At 45.8% G+C, this 17,876-nt stretch overlaps 1 protein-coding gene across 3 annotated transcripts in view; it reads left to right on the forward strand.

Annotated features, from left to right (window-relative positions):
- Positions 1-17,876, forward strand: part of ARHGEF18 (Rho/Rac guanine nucleotide exchange factor 18) — a 194,077-nt gene that overhangs the window by 148,238 nt on the left and 27,963 nt on the right. For all 3 annotated transcript variants that reach the window (XM_073544082.1, XM_073544064.1, XM_073544073.1), the window contains 4 exons: positions 6,054-6,232; positions 9,000-9,091; positions 9,178-9,366; positions 14,335-14,469. In XM_073544082.1, the coding sequence (XP_073400183.1) occupies positions 6,054-6,232; positions 9,000-9,091; positions 9,178-9,366; positions 14,335-14,469 (595 nt within the window). The remainder of the gene's footprint in view (positions 1-6,053; positions 6,233-8,999; positions 9,092-9,177; positions 9,367-14,334; positions 14,470-17,876) is intronic.

A 17,876-nucleotide genomic window follows, 5' to 3' on the forward strand; every position in this document is an offset into this window, starting at 1 on the left:
AACTTTTACTGACTTATAATTGTTCTAATAATCATTATTCAGACTTGGGATCTGTCTCTTCTCGAAGCCTTCCCATTCTTACAAAGTAATGGATGCTCGTCTTTATTACCGAGTTACGGGAAGACTTCTGAATCTAATGTCTCCAAGGCCTGCTGTACTCAGTAAAACTGTAGGGCTTCTATTTCGCTATCGCTTCATTGGGGGACACAGGAACCATGGGTGTATGCTGCTGCCACTAGGAGACTGACACTATGCAAATAAGAAAGTTAGCTCCTCCTCCGCAGTATACACCCCACCGACTGGCGCTCAGTTACTCAGTTTAGCTTAGTATCAGTAGGAGGTGGAAACGGGTCTTTCATTAGACCCTTATCTACCTCAGTGTGCGTCGCTTCTTTACAGGTTCCGGAGGGATACAGAGTGAATAGTCACATCTTTACTCCCACAAAGAGACGATGAGTACAGCTTGTACTGCCACCCCGTATCCTCATATCTCTACCGGCCAGGAACACGTATGCGTGTTCGCCTTCTGTCTCTCACCCACTCGCCTACCAGTGCCTGTCGGTGGATGGAGACACGGTCTGCAACTGGAAATGGGGTAAATCAGGACTGCAGGAGGGTAAGTATCAGCAGGCTGAACCCCTCTCTCCTTCCCATGATAGTAATCCACCTGGGCGGTGGGGAACGGGCAAGCTTCCTTAAGCGGCATTACCTGTATTTAGCGTTCTCAGCGCCAGCGCCGCAAAACTGCCGTTCTCTTTAGACCTCCGCGCCGCCCCGCGCTCTTCGGCAGCCGCCGTTTCTAATCCAGGCCTCTGCTTCAGTTCGGGCCTAGTTCTGAGGGGATGCCACGCCCCCATTTTCAGGCGGGCTTTTTCTTCTGAGGAACAGTCCCGCCCGTCTGGCGCCGCCCACCGCTTCTCTGAGGGTTAGAGGCGTTGCAGGGGCCCGCCCACTCCTCCCAGTATAGGAGGGAGTGGAGTTTTCTTATGCTCCTAACAGAGCGGTTAGCTCCGCCCTCCTCTCTGGTGAGCTGATTCCGGCCCACAGCATTCAGGAGCGCGTTTTTTACCTCACAGTTTTTCCTCAACCCGTGAGCTGCTCGTCTCCGCTTCAGTGTGCTGTGTTCACAGGTTCCGTGAGTAGCTCTGCGCTGCAGACTGACACCCTCCTCAGCTCTCCGTCCCCTAACCGTCTGGCACTGTTAGTGGGTTAGCTCATAATGTCTAATTCTAAACCAATTCGCTCTGCTTCTTCCTCTGTGATAGTAGGTCATTTTGCATGTTCTTCTTGCAAGCGCAAGTTTCCATCAGGTCAGTCCTCTCCCCTCTGTCAGGACTGCAGCAAGCCCACTGAACCCACCGCCCAGGAGCCCCCGGTTGTCCCGAGTGAAGTTGAGGCCCCTATCCCAGGGTGGGCTTCCTCTCTGTCTCAATCTGTGGCAGATCTCACCAAGGTGTCCCAGACCTTGGTGTCTGTACTGGATAAGTTGCCACTACAGACTTCTGCAGGACCCAGCAGGTCACAGGATGCTCCGGTCGAGCCTGTTAATATTAGCCACAAAAGAGCCAGACTGGAGCACCGGTCGGGTTCCTCTTCCCGTTCCGCATCGCCCCATAGTCCGTCCAAACAGCCTCCCTTATCAAGATCTTCCTCCCCTGAGCCAGGCGAGACTTTCTCGGATGGACCCTCTGAGGATGTTTTGGAGCTGGACTCGGACCAAATCGCTGATATGAGGGATATAGTTCAGAGCCTCATTGCAGCGATTAACCATTCCTTCAATATCAAAGATTCTCCGGCAGAACCTGCGGACCAGTAGGTTTCTTTCAGACGGTCGAAACCACCTTCCAAGGTCTTCGCTCATCATTCGGAGTTCCAGAAAATTCTTTCCAGAGAGAGAGAAAATCTGACCAGGCGTTTTCAAAGAGGAAAACGCCTTGGGGTGTTATATCCTTTCTCGCCGGAACTCATTGCAGGCTGGTCAGCTTCACCGACCGTGGACCCTCCGGTTTCAAGACTATCTAACAGCACGGTCCTTCCGTTTTCTGGGGGAGCATCTTTAGCAGACACTAATGACAGAGTCATAGAATCCTTTGCTAAGTCAGCCTTCGAAGAGGCATCTTCTATTCTAAGCCCGGCCTTCGCTTCTACTTGGGCTTCTAAGGCCATAGCGAAATGGGCTAAGGACCTCCGCCAAGGCATTTTGGTTAGAGACCAGCCAGAGCAGCTGGCGGATTTCGCCGACCAAATTTTGCATGAAGGCGAATATTTCGTCTCGGCCTCCCTGGATGCCGCATCCTGCGCACTTCAGGCATCAAGCAACTTTGTGGCTATTAGGCGCACAGTTTGGCTTAAGGCTTGGCAAGCGGACTTATCATCAAAGTCCCTCACCAGTTTACCGTTTCAAGGATCGCGTCTTTTCGGCGATAGGCTGGACCAGATCATTAAGGATGTCACTGGGGGCACAAGCTCCCTTCTTCCCCAGTCAAAATCTCGTCGACCTCCTCCGAAACGTCAGTTTCGGCCCTTTCGTCGCTTCACGACAGCAGATACGTCTTCCCACCAGCAGAGGCCTCAACCGCGCCAAGATAAGAAAAGAGTCTCCTTTAGGCCCACTCCTTCCTGGCGATCTCATTCTTCCCAGGGTAGATCTACCAGACCTAGACCTGGAAGATCTTCCTCCGCATGACTGGAATCAGAACACCGGAGCATACTCCCAGGTGGGTGACCGTCTTCTTGGCTTCAGGGACGTATGGCTTGCCTCGGTGGAAGACGCTTGGGTCAGGGAAGTTGTATCTTCTGGATACAAAATAGAATTTGTTTCTCGTCCCTGGGATCGATTCTTCGAATCCCGACCCCCGAAAGACACCGCCTTGGTAGCGTTTTTCTTTACAGCCATTGACTCTCTTCTCAAGTCGGGAGTGATTGTTCCAGTACCAGAAAAAGAGCGATTCACGGGTGTCTATTCGAACCTGTTTGTAGTGCCGATAAAAGGAGGCACGGTTTGGCCCATTCTGGACTTAAAACTACTGAACAAAAGGGTCCGTCTGCGACATTTCAGGATGGAGTCCCTTCGTTCAGTAATCGCTTCCATGGAGGCACAAGAATTCCTGTGCTCCATAGACATTCCAGACGCCTAGCTACATGTCCCAATCTTCCGGGGGTCATCAAAAATTCCTGCGTTTCGCGATACATCAGGATCACTTTCAGTTTGTCGCCCTGCCGTTCGGGCTCGCCACCGCCCCCAGGGTTTTTACAAAAATCATGGCAGCGTTGATGGCCATTTTGAGGATCAGAGGTCTCGTGCTCTTCCCGTACTTCGACGACATCCTCATCAAAGCTCCATCCTTGCCCCAGGCTCTCGAAAGTCTGACCATTGTATGCGACACTCTTGCTCGATTCGGACACAGAAAAGTCCTGCCTAGTTCCAACACAGCGCCTTGTGTTTCTAGGCATCCTTTTCGACACTCGTCAGGCAAAGGTCTTCCTTCCCGACAACAAGAGAGTAACTCTTCGGCGGGATGTTCGTTTGCTTCAGGGCCCCCGACTCATTTCCCTCCGATCAGCCATGAGAGTTCTAGGGAGGATGGTTGCAGCGTCGGAGGCGATTCCCTTCGCCCAATTACACTCAAGACCGCTTCACCGGCCATTCTGTCGCAGTGGAACAAGTCTGTCTCCTCACTGGTTCTTCCAATTCGACTCTTATTTCAGGTCAAGCTGTCCCTCAATTGGTGGCTAACATCTCTTATCGCCCAGGGCCGATCGTTCCTTCCGGTAGATTGGCAAGTGGTGACGACAGACGCCAGTCTTCTGGGCTGGGGCGCAGTGTTTCGCCATCTCACAGTACAGGACCGTTGGTCAAGGCAGGAAGCGACTCTTCCGATCAACGTCCTAGAGATACGGGCTATTTTCCTGTCCCTGATTCATTAGGACAAGCTGCTCAAAGGTCTGCCAATCCGGATTCAGACGGACAATGCCACAGCGGTGGCATATATCAATCACCAGGGAGGGACTCGGAGTTTCTCAGCGTTGGCCGAGGTATCCAAGATACTTAATTGGGCAGAAATGTCAGTCCCAGCGATATCCACCGTACACATTCCGGGTGTGGAAAACGAGGCCGCCTATTTTCTCAGCCGCAAAGGCCTCGCGGCAGGGGAATGGTCCCTTCATCAGGAATTCTTCCAACAGATTTGCCTTCGTTGGGGTACTCCGGACGTGGATCTGATGGCGTCCCGTCTGAACAATAAAGTTCCACGGTTCGTATCCAGGGCCCGCGATCCCCTCGCGGTGGGCGCCGATGCTCTGACCATTCCTTGGTCACAGTTCGCGTTCCCCTGTCTGTTCCCTCCTCTTCCTCTTCTTCCCAAGCTGTTGAAGAAGATCAAGGCAGAAGGGGTACCGGTCATCCTCATCGCACCGGGTTGGTCCAGAAGGTCTTGGTTCGCGGACATCGTCAACCTTCTCGCGGACGCTCCTTGGACACTTCCAGACAGACCAGATCTGCTGTCTCAGGGTTCGATTTACCACCCCAATTCTCGGTTGCTCAATTTGACGGCGTGGCCATTGAGACCGCGGTACTGAAAGAGTCAGGGTTTTCAGATCGGGTAATTCTCACAATGATTCGGGCTAGGAAGCCTTCGTCTTAAAAAAAAATACTCTAGAACGTGGAAGGCATATTTTCGTTGGTGTGAGTCCAATCGCGTTCCGCCAATGTCTTTCTCGCTCCCTTCTATTCTAGCATTCCTCCAGGTAGGCCTGGACGGGCGTCTGGCCCTTAGTTCTCTAAAGGGGCAAGTTTTGGCGCTTTTAATTCTTTTCCAGAAGACGCTATCCTCTTGGCCGCAGGTAAAAACCTTTTTACAAGGGGCGGCCCATGCAGTTCATCCGTATCGGGCTCCAGTGGATCCCTGGGATCTCAATTTAGTCCTAGAGGCTCTACAAGGTGTTCCCCCTTTGAGCCTCTCAAGGAGGTTTCTCTATCTCTTCTCTCTTGGAAAGTGGCCTTTCTAGTGGCCATTACTTCCATCCGACATGTCTCGGAGTTGGCAGCTCTTTCTTGTCAACCTCCTTTTTTTAGTGATTCACCAAGATAAAGTTGTTCTACGGCCTCCGCCGTCCTTTCTTCCCAAGGTGGTATCTGCTTTCCACTTGAATGAAGACATCGTTCTACCTTCCTTCTGCCCGGCTCCAGTTCATCCCCGGGAACGCTCCTTGAACAGACTGGACCTGGTCAGGGCGACGAAGGTCTACTTGGCTAGAACCGATGCGTTCAGGAAGACAGATTCTCTTTTCGTCATCCCAGATGGGGCTCGAAAAGGCCTGTCGGCCTCAAAGGCGACTATTGCTCGCTGGATCAGATCGGCTATCTTAGAGGCTTACCGGATAAAGAACAGAGTCCCCCCTTCTGGGATTAAGGCTCACTCCACTCGGACAGTGGGCGCATCCTGGGTGGTGCACCACAGGGCTTCTGTGATGCAGCTTTGTAAAGCTGCAACCTGGTCCTCTGTTCACACCTTTGTAAAATTTTACAAGGTCCACACCTACGCTTCGGCGGATGCCAGCCTAGGAAGAAGGATCTTGCAGGCGGCGGTGGTGAGTCCGCTGACCTGATGGAAGTTTGTTTCCCACCCCAGGGACTGCTTTGTGACGTCCCATGGTTCCTGTGTCCCCCAATGAAGCGATAGAGAAAACAGGATTTTTAGTTGCTTACAGTAAAATCTGTTTCTCTGAGCCTTCATTGGGGGACACAGCACCCTCCCATGCTTTCAACTTCTGTACTTTGTTCTATGTAATATAGTTCTAGTTGAATTGTTGGTTTACTTTATATTCTATTGCTTCTCCTACTGCTTTCTCACTAACTGAGTAATTGAGCGCCAGTCGGGGTGTATACTGCAGAGGAGGAGCTAACTTTCTTATTTGCATAGTGTCAGCCTCCTAGTGGCAGCAGCATACATCCATGGTTCCTGTGTCCCCCAATGAAGGCTCCGAGAAACAGATTTTACGGTAAGCAACTAAAAATCCTGTTTTCTGGTAATCACATTAACATTTCCTTGCAGGATTCTAAACCACCTGTAATTTCTCTGCAAAAGTTGATTGTGCGAGAGGTGGCAAATGAAGAGAAAGCCATGTTCCTCATAAGTGCTTCATTAAATGGGCCTGAGATGTATGAAATTCACACTACCTCCAAAGAAGAGAGAAACTCCTGGATGACGTTAATTCGAGGGGCTGTGGAGAGGTACTGTGTTATAAGAAATGTTTTCTTTTGGGAGTTTGCAAGATGTTGGTCAAATACAATTAGTTAAAAGGGTTGTCCTGGGACCAAAGTACATTTTAATCAATAGATCTTTGAAAAATTAAAGTTCTACTATGGGATGTATTAAAAAATGTTCCTATTAATTTAATTTTTTTTTTTTAAATCAATAGTACATGTAAATAGTAATAATATCATTAGTAAAAATCAAATAAACATGTGACAATAAGAAACTTTATGATATGTCCTTATTAAGGAAATCTGCGACTTTCTCCTGTATTTTTCATTCATTCACAAGATACATCACTGTTAAAATGTGTCTTCAGTGAAAACAGGATTTCCCATTACTGAGCTAGGAAATGGCAGTTGGTGGTTGTAAAGGGAAGTGTCCCAATAAATATATCCCTTCTGTTCCCCCATATTATGTCCTATGTCACATATTCCCCCCGCCAGCACATGTCTCCACATCCCCTGATAAGATATACACAGGACAAGACCTGTCCGTGAATATCAGTTGTCTGTGACTATATGCTGACATGGTTAATTCCCTCCTCTTGCTTTCGTCGTCACATCCACTTCTGTCCCCTTCTTCTCAAGTCCCACGTGTCCTCAGCCTGAAGCCTTTCTGTGTGCAACAGCCGTGGCCCCTCTGTCATCACTGCTCTCTCTCCTGCTCCTCTACTGTTCTGCCTCTGCTCCACACCAGCTCTCCGCGTCCTCAGCTCTGCTTTCGGCTCACTTCTGCTCTACTACGGCACTATACTCCCCCTCTGCTTTCGGCTCGCTTCTGCTCTACTACCGCACTATACTCCCCCTCTGCTTTTGGCTCACTCCTGCTCTACTACCGCACTATACTCCCCCTCTGCTTTCGGCTCGCTTCTGCTCTACTACCGCACTATACTCCCCCTCTGCTTTCGGCTCACTTCTGCTCTGCTACGGCACTATACTCCCCCTCTGCTTTCGGCTCGCTTCTGCCCTACTACCGCACTATACTCCCCCTCTGCTTTCGGCTCGCTTCTGCTCTACTACCGCACTAGACTCCCCATCTGGCTCTCAGCCGCCCTGTCTGCTCTCAGCCCTGTCCCCTCTCCTCCATACCGCAGCCCCTTATCTTGGTGTGCCCTTCAGTAAGCATCCCCATGGCTCCCAAGCAGCACCCCAGCAGCCTCACCATAAGATCCGGGCTAAGTATCACTACAACCCCTTGTACTCTTCATTGTTATTAACTCTTTGCTCTCCGTAGGGATAGCGAGTAATAGGCCAGTGGGCTGTTTTTGTTTGTGTGTGTGGTTTTTCAGATAATGTGGGTGGGAAATATAATTAGGTAATTGTGGGTTTACGTGTCTATTAGTATTGTGTGTTGTTGCTCTTATTGCATAGAATGTTAATGGGTTAATTTGGTATAATAACTATAGACTGGTGTGTAATAAATATCCTTTATTGATACATGACTTAGTTACCCTTCATATAGTACATTGAAAAGGAACCAGAGAAATTGAAGGTGTGAGGTATTAGCCGGATATTGGTTATTGATAGTCATGCCTGACATTAATAATAAATATTGGGAATACCTCCTGTAACAGTGCTTATACACGTGAGCTTGCAGCAGAGGGTCTGTGTCCGCCTCTAGTTCCTCCTTCTCCTCACTCCAAAGAATTTGAAAAGCAACAACTATAATCTCCTATCTCATTAATAGAAAAATCTGTCTTTATTGAATGCAGAATTTGCACATTTAACTCATGATAGTAAAAGATCCATTTATGAGTAGAAAGAAGCAGATTTTTCATAAGATCTTTTACAAAGATGCTTATTTTCAGGTGTACTATTGATTATATTGATTAGTGAAGTAAACAATACGTCAGTTACTTGCTAAAGATTCGTTGCCATAGGGAGAGACGAGATTAATCTGCCACCACCCCCAGCCAGCTCCATCCCGCATAGCTCCAGGTGATTTACAGGTCTTTCCTTCCTAAGTATACACATGGATGAGACCTGTCAGGCAAAGGAGGGATACCAAGGACTTCTCCAAACTAGTCTTTTTTTCTCTATGGTCCCTGGCCAGCGGTGGATCTTCAGTCTGTGTTTTCTCTGCGTTGCACTTGGCTGCAATCATGCAACCAGGATCTGATTCAGGCTGCCCACTGTTAGGGCAGCATGAATTGGGCAACGGGTTGCCTTTAAACAGCATCTGTCAAGAGGATCATCCTTCCTAAGCCATTTTATATGGGCATTCAGGTCACAAGTTACAGGAAGTCAAATAAACGATATCTTAATATCTGTGTTCTGATGTTTTATTCCAGAGATATCTATTTTTTTTTTTTCTTATATTGTAAATGAGATGTTAAGATCTATAGGCCGGGCATAGATCTGCATGAGAATCTGCCTCCAGAGATTATTTTATATGAAAGAGCACGTTATCATTGTGAGACATGTAGATTAGGAGAGTACACTGACAGTCATTACATGTCTCAGATTGGTAATTTTCCATTTCATTTTCGGCTCATATATCTTAACAGCTCATTTACATATAAGTATGTGTATTTCTCTAGAATAAGATATCGGTTCGCTGATGATCAGGTATCATTTTATTCAGCTTCTTGTGACCTGAATTCCCAGGAGGGTTGATCCTACTGTGACCGATTCCTTTTATAACATCAGCCTATCTTCATAGTATCCTACAAAGGTGATACACATAGATGATAGATAATTTCATTTTATGTTAGATAGTCTCACAGAGGTTTGTTTCATACAGTTGTCCAGATGAAGAGACAGAGTTTCTTAATGAAGCCGATGAAGAGCGAAAACAAGTGTCAGAGCGTGCTGCTAGGAGAAAGGATCTTCAAGGTAATATAATTATTAATTGGTTACTAATCATTTGGATTACAAGATTAAAATAATACATATGAAACATTTGTTTGATTTGCTTGCAGATCGCCTATCCTTGAAGGACACACTGATCATACAAACTCTCAGTGAAAAACTGCAGATTTGTATGGAAATGGCCGAGATGTATGGTTTTGACGAATCATCACAAGGGTCCAGGGTTCTCTTTCTTGTTGGATCTGACAACGGAGAGAATTCAAAAGGTGAACAGCTGCTCCTTTCTGCAATAGCTGAAGGTAAGATGGAAAATATTAGACCTATAATCCACCTATATGCAAATTATCCACTGATTTCTTAAAATCAGATCTCAGAATTAAGTTCCATTATGCACATTGGACCAATGTCTGCCGCACCCGCGGATATTGATGCGTTCGGCTGATAGTTTGAGTATAAAAGCCCTGGTCACTTTATTGTTGGGGAGCGGGGGGGTGATCTGGCATTTATACGATTTTGTACTGCCAATCATATTGTCTCCCAGAGATAAGGTGGTCCAAGACATGTCTAGTGATGGCTTACATAAAAAATACATGAGCACTCAGCAAAGTCATCTCTCGTGTGTGGGAGAAATGGCTGACACAGCTGGTGACTGAACGATGAACTGAATTGGAGTTCGTCCTACAGTCCTCTACTGGGTATTGCGGTGTTAGATCTGAGATCTAATTGCTGTGGGCAGTTCTCAGAGTGTCGCAGCAGAAATGTCACAGCGCAATTGCAAGCGTATATGCAGAATGTAGCCATCATGTAGAGCTGCCCAATACATTGTTTTTTCCTTATGGTTATCAATCTACATAAACTCCCTTTTCTCATCATTTTTCTTTAACGACCTGCTTCATACCATGCAGATGATGGCTGTGTTACGGCATCTGCCTGTAGCTGTTTGATCAGAAGCTGACTCCGATCGCTGCTGATTTAATTATTTGAATGATATCAGTCTCTGACAGCAGCGTTTAAATAATGCCAATGCCCCTGCTGAAGGCCACCGTAACCACCATCTCGGCCCTCCTGTGAAGCTCGGCCATGGGTTGCGCTTCATGTGAGAACCACAATTTAACTATATACTGCATTACTGTGGTATTGGAGCATATAAAAAAAAATGTGCACACAGAACTACATTAAAATGCAAATTTTATTTAAATACAGGATAAAGATTAAAAGGATGGGCGGGTGATGATTGGCAAGAAGCCAAAAGATGGCAAGGTGTACAATAAGCAATGTAGCATGGACTAAATACAGCTGGCTTGCATCTCACAATTTGACACTAACATTACATGATAATTATATGCACAATGCATCGTTCCTTCATGAGTAGTAAAGTAAACTGTGCAGAGCATACATAATAGTGAGGATAGAGTATACAGAGTGCAACTAAGCTATGGAGGCGTACTGTACCTAAGCCAAGCGACGGTGCCACTTCCCCTACTTGTGCTTCAGCATGTGGGCCTTCTTCTAGGGGAGTAGAATCTTGGAAAGCTTGAGCCCCTTAAGTATTATTGATAGTCCAATCAAACAGCATATAGCTGTCTGTAAAAAAGATAATGAAAGGCTGCTGTTGCGTGCGAAGTGCTGACATCGGATCACAGTCTTTGTCACCGAGGGCATCGTCATCAGAGGTGGGGGGTTGGCTACAGTGACGTTCGGCAGAGCCACAGTCATGCAACCAACCTGCTTGACTGTAGAGCTGCCGCCAGCGTCGCCAAGCAACTGGACATCATCGCGCATGCGCACCAGCAGGTACTGCAAAGCATAGCCTATGGCGTTCAGAGAACATAGTACAGAGTCAATCAGGGAAAAATCACAGCGTGTCAGATTACAGTATCATCTAAGATTCCTCTGAAGGGGTCAATCTGTTACATACCAAAGGTGCATATGAATAATATAGATTATAAACATCAACAATTATGCACACCGGCCCCATACATAAAAGAGAACATAAAGTGCATCTGAACATGCAGAGATACATATAAATTAAAAACCATTAGCAATCATGCACACCAATGCAAATACAATACAGTGAGCTGCATATGTGCACATCACCAGAGGAGCGGAAAAATTGACAGTATAACTGTATTGTCAAGTGACATGGGAATTAGTGCAAAGACTGGAGGTGCAGTGCGAAACAACAAGGTAGCCAAAGGCTACTACTGTAGTAGGAACTGAAGGCTTTGAAATATTATAGGATGAATACAAGGTGAGGAACAAAAAAAGTGCAAAAACAACACATGCATTGAAGTCATAGGAAAGAATATCCAAGACTAGTGATGAGCGAGTATACTCGTTACTCTGGTTTTTCCGAGCATGCTCGGGTGACCTCCGAGTATTTTAGCGTGCTCAGCGATCTAGTTTCTGTCAACGCAGCTGCATGATTTGCTAGCCAGCCTGAATACATGTGAGGATTGCCTGTTTGTTAGGGAATTCCCACGTGTATTCAGGCTGGCTAGCAGCCGTAAATCATGCAGCTGAGGTGATGAAAACTAAATCTCTGAGCACGCCAAAATACTCGGAAGACGCCCGAGCATTCTCGGGGAAACCCGAGCACCGAGTATACTCGCTCATCACTATCTAAGACCATCCTTCAAGTTAAAGTGTCCCTATTAGTGCAGGAATGTTCCCTGGATATGTACCATAATTGAAAGACCAAATATCTTCCTTAGTAACTTCCTGATCTGGAGCAGCCATAAAGGGAACGCCAATATAGCGGGGATGTGCATGTGTTGCAACCGAGCTGAGAAAAGATAAAAAAAGGGTTAAAATCATACAATAGCAATTAAAAACTGAAATAAAAATATTTTCTAAATTTTATGATGCCAAAATAACAAATCTTAGAAGAAGTGATCAGAGAAACAGAGCAAAACTCAATCTGATTTAAGCCCATGGGGTTGATGGATCTGTAAGGTTCAGATCCATCTGGATTCTTTCTGGGTTAGGAGACAACTCTGGTTTCCACCTTGAAGACCCGATTGTATTTGGTCAATGCTTTTTATCCGGAGGCCTTATGGGATCACAAGAGTGGTACATTTTAAAGTGCTTGGGAATGGTTTTTAAATGGTCAGTGTCATTCTCTGTTGCAGCGGCAATAATATCCCGCATGTGTTCCCATGCCCTAAGGGTATGTGCACACGCTGCGGAATGCTCTGCGAATTTGGCTGCGCGGATTTTGTAAAATCCGCAGGTAAATCTGCAGGTCAAAAGACCTGCGGTTTTACCTGCAGATTAGCCTGCGGTTTTGCCCTGCGGTTTTTCATCTCCACAATGGAGGAGATAGCAAACCGCAGCAGAATCCGCAGAAAGAATTGACATGTCAATTCTTTCTGCGGTTTTGAAACCGCAGCAAATCCGCGCGGAAAACTCCACAGCGTCTGCACAGCGTTTTTTTTTTTTTTTTTTTTCCATAGGATATTATGCCACTGTACACCACAGCAAAAACTGCTGCGGATCCGCAGCGGCCAAATCCGCTGCGGATCTGCAGCGTGTGCACACAGCCTGAGGGCTCGCGTCATAAGGCCTATGTAGATTGTAAAGCATGGGCATGTTGCTTGATATATGACAGCACATGTGGAACCTGGGATTGTGTAATAATATATTTCTTACCATCTGAAGATAATAAAATCCTTGGCCTTCTCCATATTCGGACATGCGATGCATTTGCCACATTGGGCACAACCCCAGCTGTGTAGTCTGTCCATGGTCTTGATGGGAAGGCGCGGTACAAGTTGCGGCATCTTCAAGCTGTAATAGATTGTTTTGACGGTAAATATTGCTTCAAAGTACAATCCGCAAGTAAAATTGACCAATGTTCTTTTATAACATCATGCATCATTTGACACTACGTGTGTTATTGATGGTCTTCAATTTGCAGCTTTTTTTTTTCTTCAAATTTTAATTCTGCTTCATACCATGCAGATGATGGCTGTGTTACATAGAAGGCATATGCCCGTAACTGTAGCATCAGACGCTTACTCCGTTCGCTGCTGATTAATTATTTGAATTTGATCGGTCTCCAATAATGCCATTGCCCTTGTTGAAGGCCCCGTAACCACCATCCTGTCCCTTCTGTTAAGCTCAGCCACGGGTTGCACGTCATGTGAGAACCACAATTTCACTATATATACTTGGAATACTATGGTATTGCAGTACATCAAACAATCACAGGTTCAAGAGTGCTAGAGGGAGTAAAGAATAAAGTAAAAATTGGGAAAAAAAAGTTAAAAAAAAATATCAAAAATGTCTAAAAGATTAAATTCCCCACTTTTTCCCCCTTCAAAAATAAAGAAATGCAAAAATAAATATATTTATCATTGTGTCCAAAAGAATCAGGAAAATCAGAATACCAGAATTACCATTTTCAGAAAAATGCAAGAAAAACTGATCATAGTTAAATAGAAGAATATTCAGAATTGAGAGTCCTCAGTGTTTGATGCCTTTTAATGGCTAACTGAAAAGATGGTAACAAATTGCAAGATTTCAAGACTACTCAGGTCTCTTCATCAGGCTAGACTAATACAACATCTGAAGAATCACATATTTATACACAAGACAACACAGAAATAATGCAATAGATAAGACGAGTGATGTGAAGCAGAACTATCATTATGGGAGAGGGAGAAACAAATATTGGACCAGGTCATAGATAAGAAGTCTGGATGATGTTTTATAGGCCTCTGATTGGGGATGGTTCTGTGTTGTGATGACCCCACAAGGTCTTAGGAGCAAATTCCTTACTTGATGTAAAAAGACATAAATCCATGCGACACATTCATTCCTGCATTGAGAGTGTTAAGGGTCGTCATGAGCTTGTACTCCCAGTCTTTCTGTCTCTCTGAGATGTGAAGTTACCTTTCAGTACCAGTAATTTCATATCTATGGTGCTGTGATCAGGCATACTTGCTCTACCGGGGCTCACGTGAGGTTATGTTACGTGAGCCCTACACCCAATCTGCACTGACGTCACTGTCCCCACTTTCGAACATATAAGTAATCAAGATGAAGTGATTGCTATGGCTGGCCATCCACTCCCCCTTGATTACTTATACATCTGAAGGCGAGAAGAGTAACACATTTTAACAGAGTCAAACATGGGAAATGAGAAGAGGTTGTCCAAGTAGTGGACAACTACCTTAACTGTTCACTTGACAAACCTCATAAGCCTAGAACAAAAAGATAACACGTTTGTTGTATGCTTCTTCACTTTTTATCTATTTTTGTAGCTGAAAAAATTGAAACCATGCTGCTATCCCAGTTCTCCACCCCATGTGACGATCCCAGTTCTGCGGGTCCCACTCTGCCTAGAAGATCTGAGACTTTTGGCGGCTATGACAGTAATTGTGGACATATAAACAAAAGTAAGAATATTTCTTCATTACCAATGAAGATGGAAAATATTTAGCTCGACTTAAAGATTGTTTGGCTCGATTTATCTGTAAAGCAGTGGGTTATTTTTATCACGTCCTGATATGTGACTTAAAGGGAATCTGTCAGCAGGTTTTGTTATTTAATCTGTGAGAAGCATGATGTAGGGGCTGAGACCCTCATTCCAGGAATGCATCACTTACTTGGCTCCTTGTTTATAGTTTCAATACAATCAATAAGGGTTTTATCAGCAGGAGATTATCATTAGAGAACTAGTTGTCTCCTGCCATGTAATCCCCCTGCTCTGAGTAATCCTGCCTCTGCCACTGTTTAGCATCTTTCTGCTAATAGAGTGTACACATAAACCTACCAATTAGTGATGTGGGCGCTGTTACACAGGGCTCAGCATTCAGGAAACTGCTAGATCTGCAGCATCTAAAACAATGATTTTTATCAAAATTGCAACAGGCAGCCCAGTAAGTGACACATCGCTGGAATTAGTGTCTCTACCCCTATACCATGCTGCTCTCCGATTATATAGCAAAAACCTGGTTGTAGATTGTTTATCATGTAAAACAAAGATCCTTCAATCATGGTCCACCACATGGAGTATTCAACCCCTAAATGATCAGACATTTTGTGTTTTAACCCCTTCACGACCAATGGTGCCACATAGGCGTCATGAAAACTGGTGCCAATCTGACCAGTGACGCCTATGTGGCATCATGACTTTAAAGCCCCCCTGCTGGTCGGGTGACCTAGGTCACTGAAAGGTCACCCGACCCGCAGATACAGGGGGCTTTGCTCTTCAGCATAGGGGGCGTGGCTTCGTCACCACGTGACTACGATCGCTCTGATTGGCTGTTAAAAGTGAAACAGCCAATCAGAGCGATAGTAATATTTCATCAATGAAAATTGATGAAATATTACAATCCAGCCATGTCCGACGCTGCTGTAGCATCGGACATGGCTGGTGACAGCGATCCGACCCCCCCCCCACCCGTTAACGGGGGCGATCTGCCCCTCGCCACTGAATGACAGCGGCGATGTGTCGCCACTGTCATCTTCTCCCCCCCGCTTTCCCTCCGCTCCCCCCAGCTTCCAATCGCCCCTCCTCCCACCCCCCGGTACTCACCGAGTGCCGTTATGGCTCCCGGTGTCCCGCGGTCCCGGACCATGGGCGCCGCCATATTGGAAAATGGCGGGGGCATGCGCAGTGCGCACGCCGGCTGCAATTTCCATTCATTCATTTTGATCACTGTGATACACTCTCACAGTGATCAAAATAGAATGAAAAGTAAATAAACTCCCCGTTTATCACCCCCATAGGCAGGATCAACTAATAAAACAAAGAAATTATTTTTATTTTTCCGTTAGGGTTAGGGATGGAAAGAGGGTTAGGGTTGGAAAGAGGGTTAGGTTTAGGGTTGGAAAGAGGGTTAGGGTTGGAATTAGGATTAGGGTTGGGGTTAGGGTTGGAATTAGGGGTAGAATTAGGGTTAGGGTTGGAATTAGGGTTAGAATTAGGGTTGGAATTAGGGTTAGGGTTGGAATTAGGGTTAGGCTTGTGGTTAGAGTTATGGTTAGGGTTGGTATTAGGGTTAGGGGTGTGTTGGGGTTAGGGTTATGGTTAGGGTTGGGGTTAGGGCTGTGGTTATGGCTGTGGTTAGGGTGTGCTGGGGTTAGGGTTGAAGTTAGAATTGTGGGGTTTCCACTGCTTAGGCACATCAGGGGGTCTCCAAACGCGACATGGTGCAACCATTGATTCCAGCCAATTTTGCGTTCAAAAAGTTAAACGGTGCTCCCTCCCTTCCAAGCCCCGACGTGTGCCCAAACAGTGGTTTACCCCAACATATGGGGTATCAGCGTACTCAGGAAAAATTGCACAACTTTGGGGGTCTAATTGCTCCTGGTACCCTTGGGAAAATAAAAAATTGGGGGTTAAAAAAAGATATTTTTGTGGGAAATTTTTTTATTTTTTTTATTTTCATGTCTCTGCGTTATAAACTTCTGTGAAGCACTTGGGGGTTCAAAGTGCTCACCAGGCATCTAGATAAGTTCCTTGGGAGGTCTAGTTTCCAAAATGGGGTCACTTGTGGGGGGTTTCTATTGTTTAGGCACATCAGGGGCTCTGCAAACGTAACGACGACCGCAGACCACTCCATCGAAGTCTGCATTTCAAAACGTCACTACTTCCATTCCGAGCCCTTACTTGTGCGCAAATAATGGTTCCCCCCATATATGGGGCACCAGCGTACTCAGGACAAACTGTACAACAACTTTTGGGGTCCAATTTATCCTGCTACCCTTGTGAAAATAAAAAATTGCTGGCTGAAAATCATTTTTTGAGGGAATTTTTATTTTTTTTATTTTCACTGGTCTGCGTTATAAACTTCTGTGACGCGCTTGGGGGTTCAAGGTGCTCACCACACATTTAGATAAGTTCCTTTGGGGGTCTAGTTTCCAAAATGGGGTCACTTGTGTGGGGGGTTCCACAGTTTAGGTACATCAGGGGCTCTGCAAATGTAACATGATGCCCGCAGACCATTCCATCAAAGTCAGCATTTCATAATGTCACTGCTTCCCTTCCGAGCCCCGACGTGTACCCAAACAGTGGTCCCCACCAACATATGGGGTACCAGCATACTCAGGACAAACTGGACAACAACTTTTGGGGTCCAATTTATCCTGCTACCCTTGTGAAAAAAAAATTGCTGGCTAAAAATCATTTTTTATGAGGAAAAAAAAATATTTTTTATTTTCACGGCTCTGCGTTATAAACTTCTGTGAAGTGCTTGGGGGTTCAAAGTGCTCACCACACATCTAGATAAGTTCCTTGGGGGGTCTAGTCTCCAAAATGGGGTCACTTGTGGGGGGGTTCCACAGTTTAGGTACATCAGGGGCTCTGCAAATGTAACATGATGCCTGTAGACCATTTCATCAAAGTCAGCATCTCAAAATGTCACTACTTCCCTTCCGAGCCCCGACGTGTGCCCAAACAGTGGTTCCCCCCCACATATGGGGTACCAGCGTACTGAGGACAAACTGGACAACAACTATTGGGGTCTAATTTATCCTGGTACCCTTGTGAAAATAAAAAATTGCGCACTAAAAAATAATTTTTTGAGGAAAAAATTTTTTTTTATTTTCACGGCTCTGCGTTATAAACTTTTGTGAAGCACTTGGGGGTTCAAAGTGCTCACTACACATCTAGATAAGTTCCTTAGGGGGTCTAGTTTCCAAAATGGGGTCACTTGTAGGGGAGCTCCAATGTTTAGGTGCACAGGGGCTCTCCAAACGCGACATGGTGTCCGATAACGATTGGAGCTAATTTTCCATTCAAAAAGTCAAATGGTGCTCCTTCCCTTCCAGACCCTGCCGTGCGCTCAAACAGTAGTTT

Source organism: Dendrobates tinctorius, unplaced genomic scaffold (assembly GCF_039654945.1).
Source record: "Dendrobates tinctorius isolate UK_male_01 unplaced genomic scaffold, ASM3965494v1 ptg000011l, whole genome shotgun sequence".
Taxonomy (NCBI): Eukaryota; Metazoa; Chordata; class Amphibia; order Anura; family Dendrobatidae; genus Dendrobates; species Dendrobates tinctorius.